This window comes from Mytilus galloprovincialis, chromosome 5 (assembly GCF_965363235.1).
Source record: "Mytilus galloprovincialis chromosome 5, xbMytGall1.hap1.1, whole genome shotgun sequence".
Lineage (NCBI taxonomy): Eukaryota > Metazoa > Mollusca > Bivalvia > Mytilida > Mytilidae > Mytilus > Mytilus galloprovincialis.
Window position 1 is genome coordinate 62,951,282 of NC_134842.1, and position 25,256 is coordinate 62,976,537.

At 32.1% G+C, this 25,256-nt stretch overlaps 1 protein-coding gene across 3 annotated transcripts; it reads left to right on the forward strand.

Annotated features, from left to right (window-relative positions):
• Positions 1-846: 846 nt before the first annotated feature.
• Positions 847-23,580, forward strand: LOC143076224 (uncharacterized). 3 transcript variants are annotated; one of them, XM_076251936.1, is made up of 10 exons: positions 847-912; positions 2,132-2,238; positions 6,311-6,634; positions 8,474-8,589; positions 11,037-11,217; positions 11,760-11,891; positions 12,475-12,609; positions 14,705-14,827; positions 18,809-18,921; positions 21,750-23,580. In XM_076251936.1, the coding sequence occupies exons 2-10, from the start codon at positions 2,151-2,153 to the stop codon at positions 21,900-21,902; spliced, it is 1,365 nt and encodes a 454-aa protein (XP_076108051.1). In that variant the 5' UTR covers positions 847-912; positions 2,132-2,150; the 3' UTR covers positions 21,903-23,580. The 3 variants fall into 3 exon arrangements, with proteins under 3 accessions (XP_076108051.1, XP_076108052.1, XP_076108053.1); XM_076251937.1 differs by lacking the exon at positions 11,760-11,891; XM_076251938.1 differs by lacking the exon at positions 6,311-6,634.
• Positions 23,581-25,256: the final 1,676 nt, after the last annotated feature.

Below are 25,256 nucleotides of genomic sequence, written 5' to 3' on the forward strand. Positions count from 1 at the left end.
AAGATATACATTGGTATAATATACAAAATATATATGTTACATTCTTTTGATAAAATTAAACAGAGCAATCTAATTTATAAATTCTTTTTGTTTTGTTTAATAAAGTGGCCTTTTATGACAGATTTGACATATAATCTTATACCCACTAGGGCATGTAAAATTAGGAAAATAAATATACTGAACAAATAAAGAAACTGATATATCTTTTGTTATGATAAAACATGTTTAGGACAAATGATAAAAAAATACAACAATATTGAAGTGTCATTGAGATGAATCATGAATAAGCAAGTAAAATAGACAAGTACTTTTATAATTTCGAGAAAAATCCATTAAAAGGTCTTTAATTGCATTCATATACTTCGTTTACACAATAATGAATAATAAATTGCATTGCCAATCATACCACATCTCTTTATTTTCTAAACGATAGCATGTTTGTGAATGTCTCTTGTTCAGAATCGCAACTCGAAATCAGGACAGCTTAAAACTAGTTATGTTCTGTATACGGTGTGCTTGGAATTGTAGAAACGGATTCGGCTTCATGAATACTAAAGTCAAACAGATATCCAACCTAGTTTGCAAGACTCATCGAATATATCTGCATACGTTATTGAAGGGACGTATTTATAAACTGCAAAAGATGAGACTGTATAACATATTATGGCAAATTGTATACACTTGACTCTGTTTGGCGAGCTGCCACGATAATTTGTTTTGTGCTTGCAGGACAGTTCATACGAATCATGTGTAAGCTTATGACTTCATTGTGATTCTTCTGTTCTTACTGGCATTTTAAATATGATTCTTTTTCTTTTCAGTATACACATCTACATGTATATTTAGAAAATCAAAACTGCGAATTTAATGACACACGACATTACTGACCTAGAAAAATACCATACATTTCAGGTAAGTACTATTACACAATAGTTAATAATGATTTTCGTGGCAATGTTCAATGTGAGTTATACACGCTTACAAATATTTGGATATAACGGATGATCCCAAGATTTTTATTTTATTTATACATGTTATACGGTTCAGTTTAAATTTAATAAATTGATTAGTATTTACAAATCGCGATAAAATGTTTCATCAACAATTTGCCATGTTCAGTGTAGTTTTCTATTTAAACCAATCTATTGGGACTCATCATCAAATGGTTCGAAAAGAAGAATATCAAATAATGTTGCTTGTATACAGACTATCACGACGAGTATACATATCAATGCACAGTAGTTTAACCTTCTAGTCGAAACCAGGATGTTTTTATCCTGCAACTAAGATGTCTTTCATACTATCATCAGCTGCTTTAATGCCATACAGGACAGCAATTCAATATACATTTTGAAATAAATTCAAAGTACAAAATATAATAATTTTTGCGATTATTATTTTTGTACTAGATATGTATGTCAAAGAAGTATGAAAGATAACAGAGGAATGCTCAAAATCACAATTCAATGACAAATTAACATCGCCATGCCAGAAAACAAAACAGAAACCTACAACTTATAAAAAAGTATAGACAAACAAACCATTCGAACCTTTTGATGTAGCAAACTATCAAAAGAACCTGTAATAATGCTACGTTAGAGAAATCTGACAATGTAAATACAAAAAGCGAAACACAACGAAAGGAAAAAAACACATGCAATGTCTATTAGACAATAGTTTGTAAAATGACTTTCATAACAAAACGATGCTAGACTAGTAACTTATCTAAGGTTCCGATCATTGCTTTTCTCTTAAATTCTGTCAGAAAGACTGTTTTAAAACAGTCTTTATATCTGTCATTATTGCAATAGAATCTAATTAGAAGAACGCTTCCTCCATAGAACATATTCTGATACAATTTTGAATGAGTTCTATATATTTATCATCATTAGTTGTATCATTTACTGTATATGTTCGTGTATGTTTACATGTATTCCTGGCTACTGTGTGTTAACCTGTATATGTTCTGAATTGGTTATATGATTTATAGTTCACAAAGAATTTGTGAAATTGATTACTATATAGGCTAAAAACTAGAAGACTGTTTATCTTACATTTTAAATTTAATTAAATTCTTGTATTCTATCTTATATTATCATGAAATTACCTTATTCTTTACTTTTGCTCATAGGTAAACTGAAGTATCTAGTATGGGTTATATACTGACAGTGTTAAATCTTTTACTTCAGTCAGTAGTACGGATGATTTTTACGTTGCCCATTGGAGTCTCTTCAAAAGGTGGGTGTAGAAAGACAGAAACGTTTGTAAAATATACTTCAGTTGAATTAAAAAAATTACAAGATACTTTAAAGAATCTTAAAATGTAATCGAAATGGCAGAAGTACTAAAATAGTCGAAAGTAATTTGATTGCTTTTGTCATATTTACAGTCAGTCAAAAGTTTAGCCCCACCTAAATATGCCTGGCAATAATTGTTAACTGTTGTAACAAAATTATTAATATTTGATGATTTACTATGCCTTATACATACACTAAGAAAATTCATTGAGCTCAAACAGATTAAACCCGTCAATCAACTTTTTATGAAAGGTCATCTACACTTTGACAATTACACTGTTTCGAAACCTTTAAATAATCTTCCTACTGTCACGCGTACAGGTTAATTTGACCTTAATCAATTCAAATAGTAATATAGCAAGGCATAGATTATCTGTGACTGAACGTTGGCATGCTATAAGAGAATAAATAACCATTTCAATGTAAATCACACCGTCATTGCCAGACTTTTACAACGTCATGCTAACACAGTAACGGTAAATAAAAGACCAAGGTACAGAATACCCTGTTTAAATATCCGTCGTGATAACATACTGCTTATGCGCCGTGCTAAAGCCAACACATTTACTCCTGTCCCCTAGCTTAGACACCACTTTCCTCCAGGTTGTCGTGTTAGTATTCAAACATTGGTCCGTCGATTTCATAGAGGAAACCTAAGAGCACATAGTGTTGTCTGGCGAACTGACAGTGTCTTAACAGTCAGACACCGTATAATCAGGTTTCAATCGGCTAATGATCATCGACGCTGGAACATGAGAAGCTGGCAAAATGTTCATTGGTCAGGTGAGAGTCGGATTCTGTTACGACCAGTAGATGGCAGAATAAAAGTTTGACGGAGAAAAAAACTACCTATACTATTACCAAAACAACATTTGCTCAACGACTGCATTTGGTGCTGGGGGTTTTACAGTCTTGTGTTGCTTCTCATACTGTTGAAAACTGGGTATTCATATTTTGCAGGGCAACATTAACGGACAGACATACAGGCATCAGGTGCTTAGAAACATTTTATATTTTAGAAACACCCACTGGGTCGATGCCACTGCTGGTGAAGATTTATTTCCCCAAGGGTATCACAAGCCCAGTAGTCAGCCCTTTTTGTGCTGACATGAATTGTCATTGATATTGTTATATTTATATATTTACTGTTCACAATTTTTTAATTTTTTGAAATATTAAGGCTTTTTTTTTACATAAGGCATAGATTACCTTAGCTGTATTTGGCAAAACTGTCAGGAATTTTTGTCCTCAATGCTCTTCAACTTCGTACTTTGTTTGGCCTTTTTATCTATTTTGGATTCGAGCGTCACTGATTAGTCTTTTGTAGGCGAAACGCCCGTCTGGCGTTTACTAAATTTTGTCCTTGTATCTATGATGAGTTTATTTAGTCCCCCATTTTGATTATCATCCACATGTGCATTTACAACAACGCTAGATCACATATGTACAAGTCAATGATTGTATTCGAGTAGAAAGAACAAGAGGCTATTGACACTTTTTGTTGGCTTTCAATGTCTTCAGACGTGAACCCTATCGAACATGTCTGGGGTTCCATTGACAGAAATCGCAATCGCAGAAATCCACCACTGCAAAATCTCGGCTATTTAAGAGTGGCAATTGTTAATAAATGGAATAGATTTCCTCAACTTAAGTTCAGAAGGCTTGTTCGGAGTATGAGACGTCGTGTTATTAAATTGTAACGTTAGTGAGTAGTAAAATGTCCTATTGACTAAAATATTGACATTTAATTTGTCGAACATATCAAAGATTATTTAAATGGAAATTTAATGGTATTGGGTAATTGAATGTAAAAAAAAATCATAATCAAAGTTAAATTCCGTTTGTGATTTTTGTTATTCGCACTATTTCTAGGATCGGAAAATTCAAATGTAAAGAACCTGCATAAGTCACCGAACTCAAGTTTATGGTTTTTTATAGTATATTTTGACAAAATTGCTACATGAATGTTTTTTTTTTGTAATAACTGATTTTATAAAAACGAAAAAAAAATCGATGCAATAAAAATGCGTGGTGCTTAACTTTCGGCGGACTGTATTTTACATGTACGTTAAACCTACAGGTTTTATTTATTTCAAGATAATTCTCCTAAGGCCGAGCAATAGACATATTCAAAATATTGTCTAGCGCATAAAATTGCACCAAAACAATAGTTCAAATGTAGGCAATTCATGATAATGTTAATTAAGCCATACGTTTCGACAAAGACTCGTTTCAATGACTATTGTCTTTAAAAAACTAAACATATTACTTCGCTGTGTTCTATCCGAATAAGAACTAGTTGACGAAACAACGATCCAGTCCCCGTTTCCAAAATGTAAACTAAAGAAATAGACTATAGCTAACCACTGGGTTTGTATTTACATGAGCAATAGGACAGGGCCACATATAGAGCAGGATATGCTGACCATTCGAAGCTCATTATATCCACCTATTTTTATTGCGTTTGTGTCGGCAAGCTTTTATTAGGTCTTTCCACTTTTCTGTGGAAAGACCTATTGTTTTTCTTCTGATTATTTTTTTTTTTTTTTTTTTTTTCTTCCGCCTAATTTTGTTCTTGCGATAAACATTTGTTTCGCAATATGTCGCTTAGATATTTGGTATATGATATCGAACAGTTTATGCACTTTTGAAATTTACCCTGCGTAAACGAATACTTTTCTTTGTAGGAGTTATCTCCCCAAACACTGTTTTCCTTGTTAGCGCATCTCCTTCGCAACCGTAAAAGATTATGACAAATTTATTTTACAAAAATGCTCGTTATATCCTTCGCATGATTTGTCCTATTTTGACCGAAGCGATATGACCGCTCCATATGAGAGTTATTTCCCCTTATGCATCTGATATAAGTGATATGAATTTCTATCTTATAAATCATAAGTGATAGAGACCTAGGATCTTTTGATTTGAGGTCCTTGGTCCGAATGAAAATTAGGTCAAGGTCAAAGGTCAAGGTCATATTCTAATATTTGAATTTGGCTTATTTTCACTTATATCCAAAGACTGTATAAGATATCAACAAATTATTTTTACTAAATTGTTAGTTGCGACATGTCGTAAGATGTAAATTTTGATTGCAAGCGCACGTTGAATGTAAAAGGGAGTTTTCTCCCCTCTTGTATTTAAAAATACGCGTTTGGTGATATAACTCATTAACTAAATATAATAAAGACCTATGGTCTTTTGATTTGAGGTCCTTGGTTTATGACCTTGAAACTGATCTCAAGGTCATAGCTTAATTTGACGTTCTAGATTTTGACCTTTGCTTTTATTCTATATGTATACATGATAAAGATATACAACTTTTAGAAAAAGATATTAAACCATTTAACCTTGTAAAAAACAACCGGAAGTGACCTTTTGTAAACCGGAAATAGCTTTTTTTTTGTAATTTTTAATATAAAAGTATATAGAACCAGATATTTTTGGAATCAGTGTCAAGTAAATATTCAAATATAATCGGAAGTAACATTTTTCAAACCGGAAGTAACAAATTATCTCCCTTATTTAAAAAAATGTATGGAAACAATATATTTTTGGAATCAGCTTACTAGGAGCTATCATTTGACGATTGAAATGACATTTTAAACTTAGTTTCACAACTTTTCATATCAAAATACATTGTTTTGATGGAAAGACCTTCAATTGTTCTCTGAACAATTGGTTTTTAATTTGTATAGGTCTTGTTTTATGTACTGATTGTCTATCTGTCTGTTTGTATTGATAATAAAGTCGTGAAATCGTCAATCTATTTTCGGATATTGAGGTTTAATGTCCCTTTTGGCCTCTTTTGGCCCTTTTTCAAGTGATTGTATTGTTGTTATGAACACGTATTAAAAGTTGAAAAACGTAGAGTTTGAAATGATTATGTGAAACTGTAGTTTAAAAAGGTTTTATTTTTATGTAATTTAAATGACATATGTGTACTACCTAATCTTTGCATATTTCCTAAAAACATAAAATGATAGTGTGATACAATATTTTTTCTCGTTTAGTAACCTGTGGCATTGATGCAAATAGTGTCATTATCGGAAAAGACGTTTCCGTCTTTTGTGAGAAAAATTCTACATCACAATGTGTTGGCAATGACACCAGAACATGGATGGGAGGGCACAAACTGAAAAGTCCAGACTTGTTAATATCACAAGGGTTCCGATCTGAAAATGCATCAAGGTTTACTGAAGAAGTAGTGTCATGCCAGAAAGTTCGGCTTGTTATCGCGAACTTCTCAGAAAATGATCTTAATCAACAGATCAGTTGTACTTTGGGATTTCAAGAGTGTCGATTAAATGTGTCTTTGTCGTCAGCAAATTTTGAGTGTGAGTTACAAATCTTATCAACATAATTAAACAGTCATCAGATTCAAATACTTGAATGCTAAAACTGAAACTTACATTTATGTCCATCGTAAACTTGTCACATATTAATAATACAGATATCATAATTGTTTATTTGATAAAGGTTAGGGCTAGTACCAAGTAAAACACATTTTTTTTTTTTATGTGAGTAGCCTATTCCACAATTATCCCACACTTCCGTGGCATATTCAAAAATGGGTCGAATAAAAACTAAGTATAGTTTTTCTAAATTATTTCGAGATAAACGGTATTTAAGTTTACTTAGAACATTTAAGTGTTTCTTTACACTTGTAATTATACTTTCAATATGATTGTTCCATTTTGCGTCACTACTGAAATTAACTCCTAGGTGCTTATGAGACGTACTTAAAGGTATATTTTTACCATTTAAGGAAAAGCTAAGGTCTGGAGTCTCAATATTTGAAAATATCATAATTTCGGTTTTATCTGGGTTAAATGACATAAGCCATTTAGAAGACCAAACATCCAGCTCTTTCAAGTCGCGATCGATAACAGATTTAATCTGTTCTCCGTCGTTTCCAGAATAATTGAATGATGTGTCGTCAGCAAATAGCCGACACAGTGAAGTAAGCTTATCAGCAATATCATTAATATATAAGACAAAGAGAAGAGGGCCCAGAACTGATCCCTGGGGAACACCAGCTAAATTAGAAAATTTGCAATCAGAGGCCGCAAGAATAGTAACAGGTCTACCAATATTTACAAAAACTAAAACTTTATATTCTGAGGTTGATTGGAAATCTCTTTTTGAAAGAAGAAGGAGAAGAAAATTACAGATGTTTTATAACATGAACCAAAAGCATGCACCAGAATATTTATGTAATCTTGTACCTCCTTGTGTACAAAGTACAACCAACTACCCGTTGCGAAATGGTCATGATATTATTGTTCCATTTTGTAGACTTTCCCTTACTACTGAATCGTTTATTCCCTCTAATATACGTGAATGGAATAAACTTGATCCAAAAATTCGCAGCGTCGACTCTATTTCTAAATTTAAGAAAGAATTAAAAAACGATACTCTATTATGTAAAATTGAAACGTTTTATTTGTACGGCCCAAGGGAATTAAATATAATCTTAACGCAAATGCGTTGTTCCGCTTCATTCTTAAACAATGACCTATTTAGAGCTAATATTATAGATGATCCTTCTTGTCATTGTGGGTCCGATATTGAGGATGTCTACCATTACTTCTTCGTTTGCCCAAAATACACATTATGTAGAAAAACCTTATTCAATAACCTTAACTGGCTATCTGAAAACTTTGTTTTAGATATAAAACTATTAATTTGCGGACACTTGGAACTTTCGAACGAACAAAATATTCAAATTTTCAAACATGTTCAAAACTTCATAAAAAGGTCAAACAGATTTCTTATGCCTTGATAGAGCGTTATAATAATACTGACACGGAACGTCATCATTGTCATCAATTCACAAGTCATCGTCACAGAATTATACGACCTTTCAAACTTTCTTTTTCTCTTTTTATTTTCTATCCTCTGTTCACCTATCAAAGCTAGTATTATATTGCATAAATTGTTTGTTTTATATGCATGTCCATTATATTATACTATTATTATAACTTTAAATTGTATTATGGAGAAGACTTCATAAGTATGATTTACTTGTGTCTAATCCATTTTGCTTTAATTCAGCAAATAAAATATGTTTAAACTAAGTAAAACACAACAACTGTTATGCTGATATCAACTGATCAATAAACAAACAAAAAACATTAAAATTGGAATAATAAAAATATTTCATCGTTTTACAGACCATCCGAAGATAAATGACACAAAGACAGATTTGAACATCTCATCAACAGCTTTGTCTCTGGCTATAGGAATAGAACATGTGTACCCAGTGCCCAATTGCTCAATCATTTATGGGGTATGTTTTGCTTTACTATTAAACAAATCTCATTTCACCTTGGCTTTCATAAATGCATATTAAACATGTTCATAGTTCTTAGTAATGTCTTTATTCATTAAACATGAATACTCATATCACATACAGAGATTTTGAGTGATTGTCAATGAAACAACTATACATCAGTGACCAATTGACCTTAAATCAAGTCAAGACCTAAAAATATTAGCAAAATGGTCGTAGTATAGTCAGATATTAAAGGCACCGACTTGACAAAATGTTAAAGAATTAAAACGGAAAAATAAAACGGAATGTAATCTCGGACAGGCATATGTAAAAGTCGCGATGTTAAGCATATTTTTGATTGTAAAAAAAAAAGTGGTGTAAAAAAAAACTTAGCATTGATACCAGGATTAAATGTTGCATTTACGCCAGAAGCGCGTTTCGTCTACAAAAGACTCATCAGTGACGCTCGAATTCAATAAAAACTATAAAAAGGTCAAATATAGTACGAAGTTGAAGGCATGAAAATACGGATTTTTTATGTTATTAAAATTTGCTGTTACAAAATATTAGAAATTATTATAAATTAAGGAATGTATCTCCCTCATGCAAAGCTCTGATTCCTTTCACGGATTTGGCTATACTTTTTGGACCTTTTGGATTATAGCTCTTCATCTTTTATATAAGCTTTGGATTTCAAATATTTTGGTCACGAGCATCACTGAAGAGACATGTATTGTCGAAATGCGCATCTGGTGCAAGAAAATTGGTACCGTTAATTTTATTACTACCACTGGGTCGATGCCTCTGCTGGTGGACTATTAGTCCCCGAGGGTATCACCAGCCCAGTAGCCAGTACTTCGGTACTGGCATGAAAATACGGATTTTTTATGTTATTAAAATTTGCTGTTACAAAATATTAGAAATTTTTATAAATTAAGGAATGTATCTCCCTCATGCAAAGCTCTGATTCCTTTCACGGATTTGACTATACTTTTTGGACCTTTTGGATTATAGCTCTTCATCTTTTATATAAGCTTTGGATTTCAAATATTTTGGTCACCAGCATCACTGAAGAGACATGTATTGTTGAAATGCGCATCTGGTGCAAGAAAATTGGTACCGTTAATTTTATTACTACCACTGGGTCGATGCCTCTGCTGGTGGACTTTTAGTCCCCGAGGGTATCACCAGCCCAGTAGCCAGTTCTTCGGTACTGGCATGAAAATACGGATTTTTTATGTTATTAAAATTTGCTGTTACAAAATATTAGAAATTATTATAAATTAAGGAATGTATCTCCCTCATGCAAAGCTCTGATTCCTTTCACGGATTTGGCTATACTTTTTGGACCTTTTGGATTATAGCTCTTCATCTTTTATATAAGCTTTGGATTTCAAATATTTTGGTCACGAGCATCATTGAAGAGACATGTATTGTCGAAATGCGCATCTGGTGCAAGAAAATTGGTACCGTTAATTTTATTGAAGAGCATTGAGGACAACAATTCCTAGAAGTTTTGCCAAATACAGCTAAGGTAATCTATTCCTGAGATAGAAAAGCCTTAGTATTTAAAAAAAACAACCCCATGTATAAGATATATGTTTAATAAAAAAAATATACAAAAACAGTTGGACATCCTTGACTTATTTAAAAAAATGTTACACTAATATAATGTGATCAAAACCTAACCCTTAAGGTTGCATTTCTGTTAATATCACCAATGCAATTCCACATAGAAACTCCTTTTAAAGCTAAAACTGTACTCATTTTACTATGAAGTTTTGAATATGTGTTGTTATCCTAGAATGGAAAGTTCATATGCACTACTATTTCTTTTCGAATGTCAAAATATAGGGCTATGCGGCATATTTTTCAAGTGAATATGCCCCGAACTTCTAAGTGTTTAAACTTACACTTAAATTCTGTATTACCCATACCTTGACTTTCGGTTTTCCATAGATTTTAGTTTGACTGCTATGCAAATGTATACTCACTGGTAAAATTCTCAAGTTGTATCTCTACTAGATAAAACTAGAGATCAAAATCGGAACCCTAAAAGAGGAGTAGTTTGTGAAACAGCTTTATTTACTAATACAGCCTACAATAAAAATAATGCAGAGTTGAGAGATGATTTCTCCTTTATTTAATATGATGTCCCAACAAAAAATTATTTTTTAATAATATTTATATAACATTTATTTCTATGTAAAATATGTAATAGTATGGTATGATTAAAAACCAAACATTAAGGCAAATTTTATCTTTTAAAAAATGTATTCCTTTAACTAAATACTCCCTCCCTTAACAAGTATCTTGCATTCAAAATATACGTACAGCTTCTTGCTCTACAAGTTAAGCAATTTTTTCTAAAGAATTATCAAAACATTTGTCGACCGGAATCCTTCACCACCAATAATAACTGTGTCATTTAACACCAACACCTATTCTTTATATTTTTGCAGGAGAAACATTTAGAAAATCTTGCCACAGTGCGAATTAATCAATCTGGTATGTTTTACTCAGCAGAAGTAAAATTGGAATATAAATCCGTGAAGAAGAAATGTCCCATCACGGCAAACGTTATATGTCAATTTGGTGGAACACGAGTAACAATCATAAGTTCTAATTTCAACAACTGTACCAGTAAGTATGATTAACAATAAAATAATCATTTGGTGAAACTGTTTTTTTTTTATAATTATGATTGATGATTGGTATTGTTCTCTTACTGTCACATTGATTACCTTAGCTGGATTTGGCAAAACTTTTAGGAATTTTTGGTGCTCATTGCTCTTCAACTTCGTACTTCATTTGGCTTTGTAACAAGTTTTTTATTCGAGTGTCACTAATGAGTCTTTTATAGACAAAACGCGCGTCTGGCGAAAATATAAGATTTTAATCCTGGTATCTATGATGAGTTTATTTAAAACAAAATGTGCAGCTGAATCTGTACTAGTTTTACATTCAAGTATCAAAGTAGTGATGTCAAAGAACAATTCATCATGTAATTGTTATAATCAGAACTATTGGCCGTAATAAAAACAAATAACCGAATTCGGACAGCGACAGGATGTGAAAATTTATTTGCGAATTGATGATTAAAATTTACTAATACCACAAACAAAACAAAACCAATATGTGAACTTGATGGTTTTGATTGTTTTGTTTGTATTTTTTATTTGAAGGCAATTATATCCTTGATGTATTACAATCGGATATGTTCGTCGTTCAACTTTGCTGCATTATGGTAATGCTTTACTGTATATCGATAGTACTTTGGAGCTTACGACGAAATTGGGGAGGCATACTGGAGACATGTAAGTTTATTTAGTATGTACTGCTGATTTAACAGTCAGAGATAACCTTGTAGATAGGGATTCCTGTAAATGATGGATTGCAAACATGTCATTTTAAAGGAAGATTACCAAAGGCATATTCTGATTGCGAAAGCGAGAATGGCAATTGTTAACTCCAAAGTAAAACAGTCACGACTATTCAATGTTGTAGTCACATGTACGGTTTTACATTTTAAATATTAGCTAGTATATATACATGCATTTTCAAACGAGTGCTTGAGTGCAATCTTAATGAAATAAATGAATAGTCTCGATAAGAAACGTGTAGATTGATTGATTGATTGTTGGTTGCTTTACGCCGCATTAGCACAAAAAGGCTATATCGCGGCGATGAAACGTGTGGAAGATATGAATATAATTTGGTGAGATAAAGTGGTAATTTTCATGAAAATCAAGTACAGGATTTTAATGGATATGCCACTTCTAAATAATATAAATGGTATTATGTCTAAATAAAAAAAAAGCAACGTGTGGTTTCTATTCCTCGTCTTCGAAAGAATAAAAAGAACATTGAATGATAATATATATAAAGTTTGAATTTCAGGTAAAGAGCTTCTTTCAAGAGAACTGAAGGACATGAGACGTCCAATACTAGCAGTGTTGTCTGTTATTGCATCAGTCACTCTGTCTATTCAAGCGAAAGTGATATCTATGAAAAAGGTGCCACAGTTTGAAATTGGTAAGAACGGATGCCAATGATACATCGTACACAAACAAATGCTTTCTTACTTGTTGTTTGTTGGGTTTTAGATATATAACAAAAAACGCATAACGGTAATTTGTATCACTCATTGACAAAAGAGATACTAAATTTTAATCAATGATACGAAAAATGCATTTGTATTGGCTGACTGTTATGTCAATGAATGGCGGCCAATCAAAGTCAGACTTCCTTCCTTGGTAATTGATGTGCGTGAGTTATTCAATACCATATGCAACACATGTTTCAGTGGTTTGTCAAATTTGATTCCATTTTCAGGCTTACAAAAGGCATAATACGTCTGATCCTTCACAATTGTTGTCTCATTATCGTAAGGGAAAATATATTTGAAATAGGTTCAGATATTAGATATTGCTTGTCGTTAAGACGATTTGTAGTTTTTAGATGTTGACAGCAAAACACTTGTTAAATAAAATCATTGTATGCTCTCAACAATTATTAACGTTGAGTCTGTTTGATTGATTTATAAAATATATTCTGCAAATGTCTCCAGTTTCAAAATTTAGTAAAATAATACTTAGTACTTCTACATTTTAACAAAAGGTTAATGGTTGGGAGGTTGCAAACATATTGAATCTCACCATGATCTATATGTACCTGTCCTAACAAGAACAACACAATTCAAGGGTTGTAGCTTTATGTTTTCTGTCATATTTTTTTTTTCGTACGTTGATACATTTATATACCATATAACCTGTTAATTCTTTTGCTTGAATGATTTGTAATTTTTCATGTCCTGACCATGAAGGTCATACGGTTATTAAAAGTCAAGGTTGACTGGTATCCTTTACTTAAACGATGTCAATAATATCATATATAGCTATATGAAGATGTGGTATGGTAGCCAATAAAACATATCTCCATCTAAGTCATTGTTGTTACCAGGTAAATCATTATAGGTCAAAAAGTGAAATAACAAAAAAACAAAACCCAAAGAAGATTTGAAACGAGAAGTCCCTAACCAAATGGGGCAAAATCAAAGGCTCAAGCACAACAAACGAATGAGTACCAACTGCATTATTCCTCACCTAGTACAGGCATTTAATGATATGAAAAGAAATGACAGATTAAACCTGGTTGTATATATAGCTAGATAAACCTTTCTTTTGTATGACATGTCAGTCGTATAAAACTCCGTTATAAAAACAACAATGTGTGAACAAAACAAACATGATAGGTAAGCATATCAAAATTTGGGGTACAACAGTCAACATAACGCTTTTATCTTAATCATAACAAAAGGATAAAATATGTAAAAAAAAACAGACACACACGTGCTATGATCATAAACAACGTCAGAAACTAGAATCTGTACTCACTTCAAGAAAGGCCTTCAACATGGAGCCTTGGCTCTGACATCATTGTCTCTGCAAAAATTCATATTATTTTAGAGCGGAAAACATCTCAAACGGATAAAATTACTTGACAAAGTGGACCGTTAGGACCTGGTTATTATGATATATCATCTAAAACAACTAATGTTCCCGCTATTTATTACTGGTCTTGTGGATACAATTATCTACCGCATTTTGAAAAACCTTGCTCTAAGGTTTTTACATCCACATCATTTTTCTCTGTTGAATACTCATCTTGAACCAAAGTTTCTTATTTCGAATTTTTAAAAGGTTAAATATTTCGACTTTAGAGACTTTTAAAATATGCTTTATATACTTGTTACTTAACAACTAAGACATTCACCAAAAACTAGTTGCTATTTATGTTGTACTATTATGTATTTGGTGTATGCATAAATATTGCACTGTATTAAATATTTCATTCATACAGGAATTTGATCAGACTGTCACTAAAGTGAGATGGTTAGCTCTATAGAACCAGGTTTAATCCACCATTTTCTACATTTGAAAATGCCTGTACCAAGTCAGGAATATGACAGTTCTTGTCCATTCGTTTTTGATACGTTTTGTTATTTGATTTTGCCATGTGATTATGGACTTTCCGAATTGATTTTCCTCTAAGTTCAGTATTTTTGTGATTTTACTTTCTCATAACACTTAAGAAAAGTAATATTTCTGTTAATACGTACTTATTTTAGATAAAGAAGACATAATAACTCCTATTAGTCTTTGTTTATCGTCAGCGGCACTGACCCCTGTTTCACTTGGTTTCATAAGCAATCCTAGAACTGTCAGCATCCGGCAGGGATTCAAAAAAGCAGGTAAGTTAAATAGTTTTCATTATTCATTACAAAAGTCTTTTATTCAGCCTGTCACATATATGGTAAATTAAAAAGGAATAATTTGAACATGTTGAAAATATTTATAGATTTTAATAAACATGATTTATATCTATGATTGGACAATATTTTATGTATATGGTTTTTTTTTATATGTATATAATCTCAAATTTATCAGCAAACGAGATAACTTTCATTTTGTCGTACCAGAATTACTTTTTCTATGGTGGTGTTACGCTGGCCACTTATTTTTATGTGCCTTTCTTCGATGAACACGTGTTTTAAAATACGTTTTAGAATTCAGTGTATGTCTTTTATTTAAACTAGATATAAAACTTTTAAAGTAGATGTATAGATATCTTCAAACGGTGTGCATGTTATGATTACATACTACAAAACGGTAAAACAAAAGTTGAACCAGAATGGGGCAAAACAATCAGGTCTCTGATAAAACGTCGAATTCAAGATTGACAAACTTTGTGAATGATTTACCAAAAAAGTACATGTAAACTCTCCACGATGTTGTTACTGCAACAAAGATTCAAATAATATTGTATTTGTATGTACATCGTACTACCATTAGCGTCTTGTAAAATAATTGAGTACATACCATTTGACAATAATGGGATTTTTGCGAATCACAAGTCCATGATGGCTTCAATGAGTAGCAAATCGGAAAACTTACTATGTTTTGTTTTGGATACTTTTAAGCCTGACACAATTTCGTACAAACAACAGTACATTGCATGTTCAACGAAAGGAATGTCATATAGACAAAAAATACAGTGCATGAAGCTGTTAACTTAGGTTTTTGTATTAAACATATGTGGCTTTTTAAATACTATAAAGAACTTCAAGATGATTTTTAATTTGAATCTTTCTCGAAAATTTGTTTTATCAAAATTTTAGATTTTTTCTACCTTGTATACCACCATTCCACATGTGAAATTACAACAATCGTCTAAACTAATTATCCACAATGCTTTTTATCATACAAATGGTAGCATACGCTATGAACTTATAACTATGTAATACCATTCGACATATTTTGTTAATAGTAAACAAAAAGGTAAACATGCTACACACAGAAATATGAGATCTTTGTTGAATTCGGAAGTTGACTTTTCAACATATTGTTTTATGGGAACGAACTGTGCACCTCTCGTTGCCAACTTCTTCTTATTTTCATGTAAATCGGAGTTTCTATAGACACCTCTCCGTTGTTTACAAACTTGATGTTGATTTCATGTTTAACAAGCGGCCTCGGTGACCAGGGAGACTAAGTAGTTCAAGAACTGTCATCACTTGCCTAACGGAGGTTATTGTTTTTTTCCCGGGGGAATCCGACTTTCTAATTACAAAAAAGTCAATATGGAAAGTACACACAAAATCGGTCATAGGGATAATACTTTTGGACAATGACAGTGACAATATCTATGATTTAAGAGTTGTTTCCCTTTTAGTCTTTGACATAATTGTTGCAATAACTCCCAAAAACCTAGGTTATCGAAGACTAGGGTATTTTGATTTGAAGTATTTGTTATTTCAAACAGAAAACTAGATCAATGTCACAGGTCAAATGCATGATATTTTTTGTTTATCAATATTGTCCAGATACAGTTATAGATGTCGAAAAAAAATTAACACGGAATGTTAGGATGTTAGATGTGGCATGTCGTAAAAAAGGTTTTGTCCATATGATACGATGACATTGTATTGAGCGAATGCCCATGAAATATATCAATCAACAAATAAGCTGCTTAGAACATTGAACACAAATCAAAAGTATAGACATTGTCTTCTTAAAATATAATTGTAAAGATGCAATCATGTTTATGCACATACATATTTCCTATAAAATAGAATTCTAATTTTCTGAAAAAAAGCCAATAACGTTTTTATAATTTACTAACACTACAACATTTTGAATTCTATTCATTAGCGATAAGAATGAGTTTAACCATAAATGAATATGAAAATATTATCTTTTCCCGATAGAACTATACATGACGTCATCTCGTGCAATATACATGTTGCCCCTTTGATTCCCGACCTTAAACAGAAATCATATTGTATTTCTACACAGACATATATTTGAGTTTTTTTGAAATCGGAACCCTTGTGCTGGCCCTGAAATACCTTTTAGGAATTTTGGCCTTCAATGCTCTCCAACTTCGTATTTTATTTGACCTTTTATAAAAACAAATTTGGATTCGACCGTTACTGATGAGTCTTTTGCAATAGAGACGCGCGTCTGGCGTAAGTACAAAATTAAATCCTGGAATCTATGATGATTCTTTTTAGCTCACCTGGCCCGAAGGGCCAAGTGAGCTTTTCCCAGCACTTTGCGTCCGGCGTCCGTCGTCCGTCGTCGTCCTGCGTCCGTCGTCGTTAACTTTTACAAAAATCTTCTCCTCTGAAACTACTGGGCCAAATTAAACCAAACTTGGCCACAATCATCATTGGGGTATCTAGTTTAAAAAATGTGTGGCTTGACCCGGCCAACCAACCAAGATGGCCGCCATGGCTAAAAATAGACCATAGGGGTAAAATGCAGTTTTTGGCTTATAACTCAAAAACCAAAGCATTTAGAGCAAATCTGACATGGGGTACAATTGTTTATCAGGTCAAGATCTATCTGCCCTGAAATTTTCAGATGAATCGGACAACCCCTTGTTGGGTTGCTGCCCTTGAATGGGTAATTTTAAGGAAATTTGATGTTTTTGGTTATTATCTTGAATATTATTAAAGATAGAGATAAACTGTAAACTGCAATAATGTTCAGCAAAGTAAGATTTACAAATAAGTTAAATGACCGAAATGGTCAGTTGACCCCTTTAGGAGTTATTGCCCTTTATAGTCAATTTTTAACCATTTTTCGTAAATCTTAGTAATCTTTTACAAAAATCTTCTCCTCTGAAACTAAAGGGCCAAATTAATCCAAACTTGGCCACAATCATCTTTGGGGTATCTAGTTTAAAAAATGTGTGGCGTGACCCAGCCATCCAACCAAGATGGCCGCCATGGCTAAAAATAGAACATAGGGGTAAAATGCAGTTTTTGGCTTATAACTCAAAAACCAAAGCATTTAGAGCAAATCTGACATGAGTAAAATCGTTTATCAGGTCAAGATCCATCTGCCCTGAAATTATCAGATGAATCGGACAACCTGTTGTTGGGTTGCTGCCCCTGAATTTTTAATTTTAAAGAAATTTTGCTGTTTTGGTTATTACCTTGAATATTATTATAGATAGAGATAAACTGTAAACTGCAATAATGTTCACAGGCTCTTTAGAGCCTCTAGTTATAGATTACAACATTGACAGTTTAAATATTGAAAAAAGGGTTATTAGTAAAGAGGAAAACCTATAAGGAAAATACCATTATATTTTTGGTAGTGTGTTGCTATCCTTGTATGAAATAGCATTATTCTAAACAAACAAAAAAATCCTTAGCACGAACCATTAAACGGACATATGTCCTCCATTTGTCGTTTTTATCACCTTGATAGAGACCCAATAATATGTATTTATCAAGGATATGCCACCCTGGTCTCTAGTTTGGAGAGAAGGGAAGGGCACACGTATTCTCTAGATAACAATATAAGTGTGTGTCAACAAGTACAGTGCAGTACAACCAACCAATTGATAATATGCATCAAATGGTTGGTTGGTCGCATCAACAAATCAAACCTACAAAAGCAATGATTTAGGACAAGTGAAAAATATATGTAATAGCAATTGATCTTTAAAGTTTACTTGATTTTGTCATGTACAACCTGTGTTGGCTTTCCAAGAGTTAGACTAACGTTGGTAAACTGTATCTGAATGATTCGAGAATGAAACAAAAGAAGAAAACTCTTTGTAGATTTTCTATCATCTATTTTCTGTTATGCGGTATGTTTTCGTACGGTTGAATAGACTCTTAGATCCATCAAATATGAAATTTATATATCTTTTATAGGTGAAAATCTGATGAAAAGAATAAAAGGATGGGGATGTCATGTTAAAAGCTGTATGACTAACAACATAAATATGACAGAGAGGATATTGAAGCACCTCAACCTGTTAATGAAGGTATTGTAAAGTTTGATATGATAATAATGTGGATGATATACTATAATACAACATACATTGATCTAAAAGAGGGACGAAATATATCAAAGGGACAGTCAAACTCATAAATCTAAAACAAACTGACAAAGCAATGGCTGAAAAAGACAAACAGACAAACAATAGTACACATGACACAACATAGAACACTAAAGAAAAAACAACAAGAACCCCACCAAAAACTAGGGGTGATCTCAGGTGCTCCGGAAGGGGTAAGCAGATCCTGCTCCACATGTGACACCAATCGTCTTGCCTATGTGATAACAAATCCGGTAAAAAATCTAATTCATTCATCACATTCATGAAAGGGAAGGAGATTGTAGTTACGACGTAATAGGGAACATATCCGATATCATTTGTGAAACGGTTATTCCATAACGGTCAACCAACTCGTGATGGCGTCCGTAAAATTTACGAAAGGATGATTTAAACTTCACCATTTGGAACTCTTGGTTTAATAGCTTCCTAGTGAGCATCAACCTTCTATCAAGAAAATCATGATAGGAAATGCAAGCACGGTAAAATCGTATCAATCGGGAGATATATACCCCGTATGCAGGTGCTGCTGGAATGTTGCTACTTAGAAATGAAATCATCTCTTTTGTCGTAAAGTTTTGTTTTCAACCGACCCTCATTGTCAATTTCTAGATGTTAGTCAAGATATGAAGCCGACTTAACTGTATCTGTAGTATCCTTTATTGTTAGTTTGATGCGACAGATGCGTTCCACATAGTCACCAAACTTTGAATTATTTAGTGAAAGAACATCGTCTATATAGCTAATTTTCACCTCTTTCTACATCTTGAAACGTTATGCTAATATTTCATGATGTTGTTCTTAAACACGATGTCAAGAAGTTCTACCATTTATAATAATGTCATAAACTGACGTTTATTCCTGTTAAAGATTTGGAGTTATCTTAATTGGACTCTTAAACAGGGACAATTAGGGATCAAATTTTCATAAAAATCAAATTCCGCGATTAAACAAACAAATTAGCGTGAGGAAGATTCCGAAATTCATTTCCAAACTTTTCACGATACTTAATTACCAAATATTTTACAATTCATTTTATCTAGCAATTATACAGCATTAAATTAGGAATCGTGTTTATTCTGATTTGGATGATTGGTCGATCAACGGAAATGAACCCTTGATTATCATACAAAGATATAATAAAGAAAGCTGTGAAAAATTTGCGTTTCCAGACGTTATCTGATATTGCACTTCCTTTCAACTGTTTTTGCAATAAGTTTAAACATATGATACAAATAACGGTACGTCGAAATTTAAATAAGCTTATATATATTAATTCTCTGGATGGAGAGTTGTCTCGTTGGCACTCAAACCACATCTTCATATATCTATTAGGAGTAAGAAAACTGAAAGTGAGAGTGAACGCCCCGTATCATCTTATGTACCTATACAGCTTTTTCCGTATTGGACCGGTTGGTAAAGCAATATTTACTCTTGATTTATATCGATAGGACGCATACATAGTCATCAATATTGTACAAGCATATGTAGCGCGTATGTATGCCTTAACAGTCCTTCAACGATGCAGCCTGGTGTTGTTATTCGTAACTCAGGTTTGACAGTAAGTAGTTCATTTGTAGGTGGTTGTCAAAATATGATAGAACAACTGACTGGAATAGTGATAGTGTAAGGATCTATATCTTGCGGTCATGAAATACGCATCACTATATCACTCCACTAGAAGAGACATTTAATTGGATGTTATTTGGTGTACATGTATGTGACGTAACAAAACTATCGATTCGGTCATCTATGATTTCTTACACGCCAACTGACTACAATATTGTGATAGCCCTTCTGACATTCAATAACTTGAAAGACATTCATGTTGATCGCTTGCTGATAATCTGCCTTTACATCTTTAATTTTAGCCCCTAATATATGTCTTCGTGTCATCTTTACTTAGTTTTTCAAATGACTAAATACCTAAAGGAGTAGGTCCGGTAAGGACTGATTTGGCCTCAAATTTCAGTTTCATCTGACGAAAGATTTTGACAACTTTTTAAACACTTAAGTGTCTATTTCACTTGATTCAATTAGTTTATGTGAAAGATTTTAACTGAGTTAGTCATTAAAAACGATCCGATTCAAGCTCAAATATGAAAAATCTACCAAATATGCTGAAAAATGTCACTTTACCGATGGTTTTTGTCAAAAATGAAAGTGACCGCATCCGTGTTCATCCACAACCTTTATATATGTTATGTATTATCATAAAATACAACTAACATTTCAATATTAAGGATGAACACGAATGCGGCCACTTTTGTTCTCGGAAACCGTCTAAAATTTAACTAAAATGGTAGAATTTTGAAGATTTCAGAAATTCAGCATGACTTAATGGTGCTACAACCCGATATTTGTGCATTGTATGTCAAAAACAGCTCATATTTATGTAGCAGATGCATTCAACTGTCCAATAAATAACTAAAAGTTTACATTTTAACAATTTTGTAAAACTGTTATATTTTGGGGCCAAAAAGTGGTCTTACCGGACCTACTCCAAATTTGAAGCGTGAATTTAGATTTTGCATGAGACACACTGTTCACGTGTAATATAATCTATCTCTTAATTGCCGGTTACATATGTATGCTCGTATCTTTTCAATTAAACAAATGTCTTTATAAAATCAACATTTGCATTTTAATAAGAAATTCCTTGCTTCTTTTCTAAATATAAATTAAAATTATTTCGACGTATATTTGTTTTTTGGAAAAGATCAAATCTACTAAACTTTAAACGTTTATATTAACAGAACATTTCAGAAACAGACCAGAAGATAATACAGATTCAAACAATGCAGAACCCAGCAGTATGTTACCAGTGTGAGAAGATGTATAAACACTTATTTTTGAATAATTTTTTATATACGTTTTGTTGTCTATATTTTTCTTGTTTATTACTGTAGCATGTCAATATTTTATTAACATGTCTACTTCGGCATTGTGCTTTATATATTCATTTGATCGATCTGTATAATTGTGCTGATTAATATTTCATTTGCCTAAAATGTCAAAATTAGCATTTTATTGATAACTTGTCTATTCAATGTTTAATAGTATACCAATTGTTAATTGTTTTAATAACATACGATTTCATTTATTATGGTAATTTGTTTTGTTGTTCGCCTCGTATGCAATAGTAGAACACCCATATACATTGTACGATTCCATCTTTTGATTTTGATTTTTGTTTGTTATTTATATATTCTTCACGTTAAGTTTCCGTTAAATTCTACATTCATTTTATTAATTTTTGTTTCTGATGTTTATGTTTCAAATCCTCCCGTTTGAGCAATCGTAAAAAGAAGGTTAAACGAGAAGAACAATTTCAATTTGTTAAGTTTTATTTTTTTATACTAATATTATTGTTGCAGTTGTATTATGTGTTTATTTTTAATTATGGACATTGCAAAGTTATATTCATAGACATTTTTGTGAAATAAAGCAGACGAATTCTTCATCAAAACACAAATCCTAACAAAACATATGAGGTCATTATGCGGTCTTAAGAAATACACGAATATCTTAACAGTGCGTTCAAATATGCCTGAACATGTTTGACAGGGATATCAGATATATATAGGCCATACCAATCCCCATTCAATTAGTTTTAAGAGAACGTTTAAGTGGTCGTGTAACATGTGTAAATGTTAATACATATGATTATATATTAATCGTAAAAAACTTACTACATATTGTTAATGGAAAGAAAATATTTCTGTTATAATTCTTTAACATTATGATCATTAACGTTGTTTGATCTGAATAAGAAATTATTAAACATGTTAAACGTGTTGTTTTCAATTTTTTGAAAATGATACTGTTTGACTATATGAATGGTTTGTTGATCAGTAGAAATCTACTGATATTTGAATATTTGTAATTCAAAAATAGAAAGGAGAGAGAAAAGATATTAATAAAGGTTAAAAACAAGCAAAAATTACAGCATCCCTGTAAGTCACAATGAAAAACGTTATAGAAACCACAATTTTGTCCTTTTCTACCTTATTTTTTTTATGTCTATAGCTATATAGGAACTGCATGTTTATCAGAGTAACATGCTAATGACATTATTTTTTCTACATTTCTACATTTCTTCATATCCACAGTTGACTTTTTCGTTGTGTTCAATATATATATTTGATTGATATGTATCAGTGTGTTTTATTTTTGTTGATAATATGTTGCATTATTATGATATGACGGAGTAAACTTTTACCTTTAGTTCCTGTTTTCTATTTAAATAAAGTATGAGTACTTAGATTTTTTTTATAAATTGTTAATAATTTTTTGTCCTATCTAAAACGGTATTTATATTGGCATTATTCTTAATCTATAAGTAAAGGTTGTTTATGCATTGTTATTTATATATTTTTCACATTAAGTTTCCTAAGAAAATTTTAATTGATAAATGTATATTTTTCAATTTTGTTTACGTTTATATTTCTTTCTGATATGAAGGGTAATAACGACAAGATCGCAATGTGAAAGTATTATTTGCATTAAGTTTTTTTTTGTTATTTGCAGTTGTATTAGTTTATTTTGAAAGTTCTGAAAAAAAGGTAAATAAAAATAATTCAACTTCTTGAGATTTTCACTCAATAGAATTTGCTTCAGGTCAGGAATAATTCAAACAGAATAGAAAGACTACGGAAACGGGAGACAAGCACCTTACAAAAGAGCAGAATATATTCATTTTGTTTCTACACAATTGTAGAAAAACTAATTTTAGACTGAATTAGCAATTTTGATCTCATTATCATCTGACAAGTCTGAACAAGAGTCTAGTTCAATCCTTTTGTTTTTATTTGACTGCATGAGTAATTTTATTTTCATACTATTCGCTAACAGTCAATCTAGAAGTATATGTTGATCTGGAAAAGTAAATGACTTTATAATTTGAATTTCTTTATGAACTGTTTAGATCGAAATGATAGTTTAAGATTTAAAGTCTTTTCCCAGTCTGTGGGTTTGAGCGTTCCTGAAAAGGAGGAAAAACGTATCAATAATTAGTTGTTGATGATCGTAATTCACTTGGTTAAAATAGAACTTTTGAAAATGTATGGCTAGTTTACTTATATAAACAAGAAGAATTGGTTCAAATGCTAATGAGACAATTCTCCATCCAAGTCAAAATGTATGGAAAATGTTCACTTAAATAAATAATTGCACTGCTATCTTCTAATAATGCTGCTGTCAACCGATAAGTATTCCAACTTACTTTATGTCTACGACAACATAAAACGCAACTCTGCAGTACACTTTGCTTAATGTCGCTCATCTGACCGGAATTAATAAGGTTTGAGAAACTTAACTCAGGTGAAGAAGACACAGCAGACTGTATCAAAGTGAGAAAAATGATTTTTGCATCTAGATATTGACAACGTGGGTCGGATGAGAACACAACTTTGCGAGATAATTTCAGCTTCCCAATTGTTATGTTTCCGTTTCTATACAGCAACATTCCAGCAAGACCTGAACATACGTTTTCTAGTTTAAGCAATATTCCACATGTTCCGGAGCTTATATTTCATATCATGATTTCCTTGTCATGAGATTTCTGCATCCAAAAGTTCAAGGTGGTGAAGTTAAATTTGTTCATTCAACAATACTCTAGAAGTCATCACAAGTCGGTTCGCCGATATTGAATACCTGTTTAACATATGACAACGGCTATCTTCCTACTGTTGTAACCTCAATCTCGTCTTCTGATAATTCTTCACATGTGACCTACCAAATAAGACTTATTAATGGGTGTGTATGAACAACACGAAGGATGCTACATTTGTAGCAGCATCTGCTTAACCCTCCCTGTGCACTTGAGATCATCCTTGCTTTTAAATGGGGTTCATGTTGCACATTCGTTAGTTTTCTATGTTTTGCTTTGTGAACTGTTGTTTGTCTTTAAGTCGTTTCGTGTTTCATTTTGTCTTGACATTGTTAATTTGTTTTCGACTTAAGAGTTTTAATAGCCCTTTGGTACCTTCGCTCTCTTTTACATCGTGGCACTAGTATCAAGCAAAATTAAAACCTCGCAATGACTTACAGCTGTGGTCGAGAATATTTTGATATTTCAATATTTTCAAAAACACTGATTGTTGCTACAAATAACAAAAATCGTTAAACCAAAAATAACAAGATTGTAGATGGATTAGGTTAAAGGTAAGTGATAACTTATTATCTATCATGTCTGAATATCTTTTATTTGAATACAGACTCAGACAAATTGACTGTCTGTAAGTCGGGGAAAACGAAAATGT

Bases quoted from the DNA above. Each gene is read 5' to 3' on its own strand.
- LOC143076224 (XM_076251936.1), top strand. From the start codon at position 2,151: ATGGGTTATATACTGACAGTGTTAAATCTTTTACTTCAGTCAGTAGTA. The intron at 8,590-11,036 runs GTATGTTTTGCT...ATATTTTTGCAG, and splicing joins ATTGCTCAATCATTTATGGG to GAGAAACATTTAGAAAATCT. The intron at 14,828-18,808 runs GTAAGTTAAATA...TATCTTTTATAG, and splicing joins GCAGGGATTCAAAAAAGCAG to GTGAAAATCTGATGAAAAGA.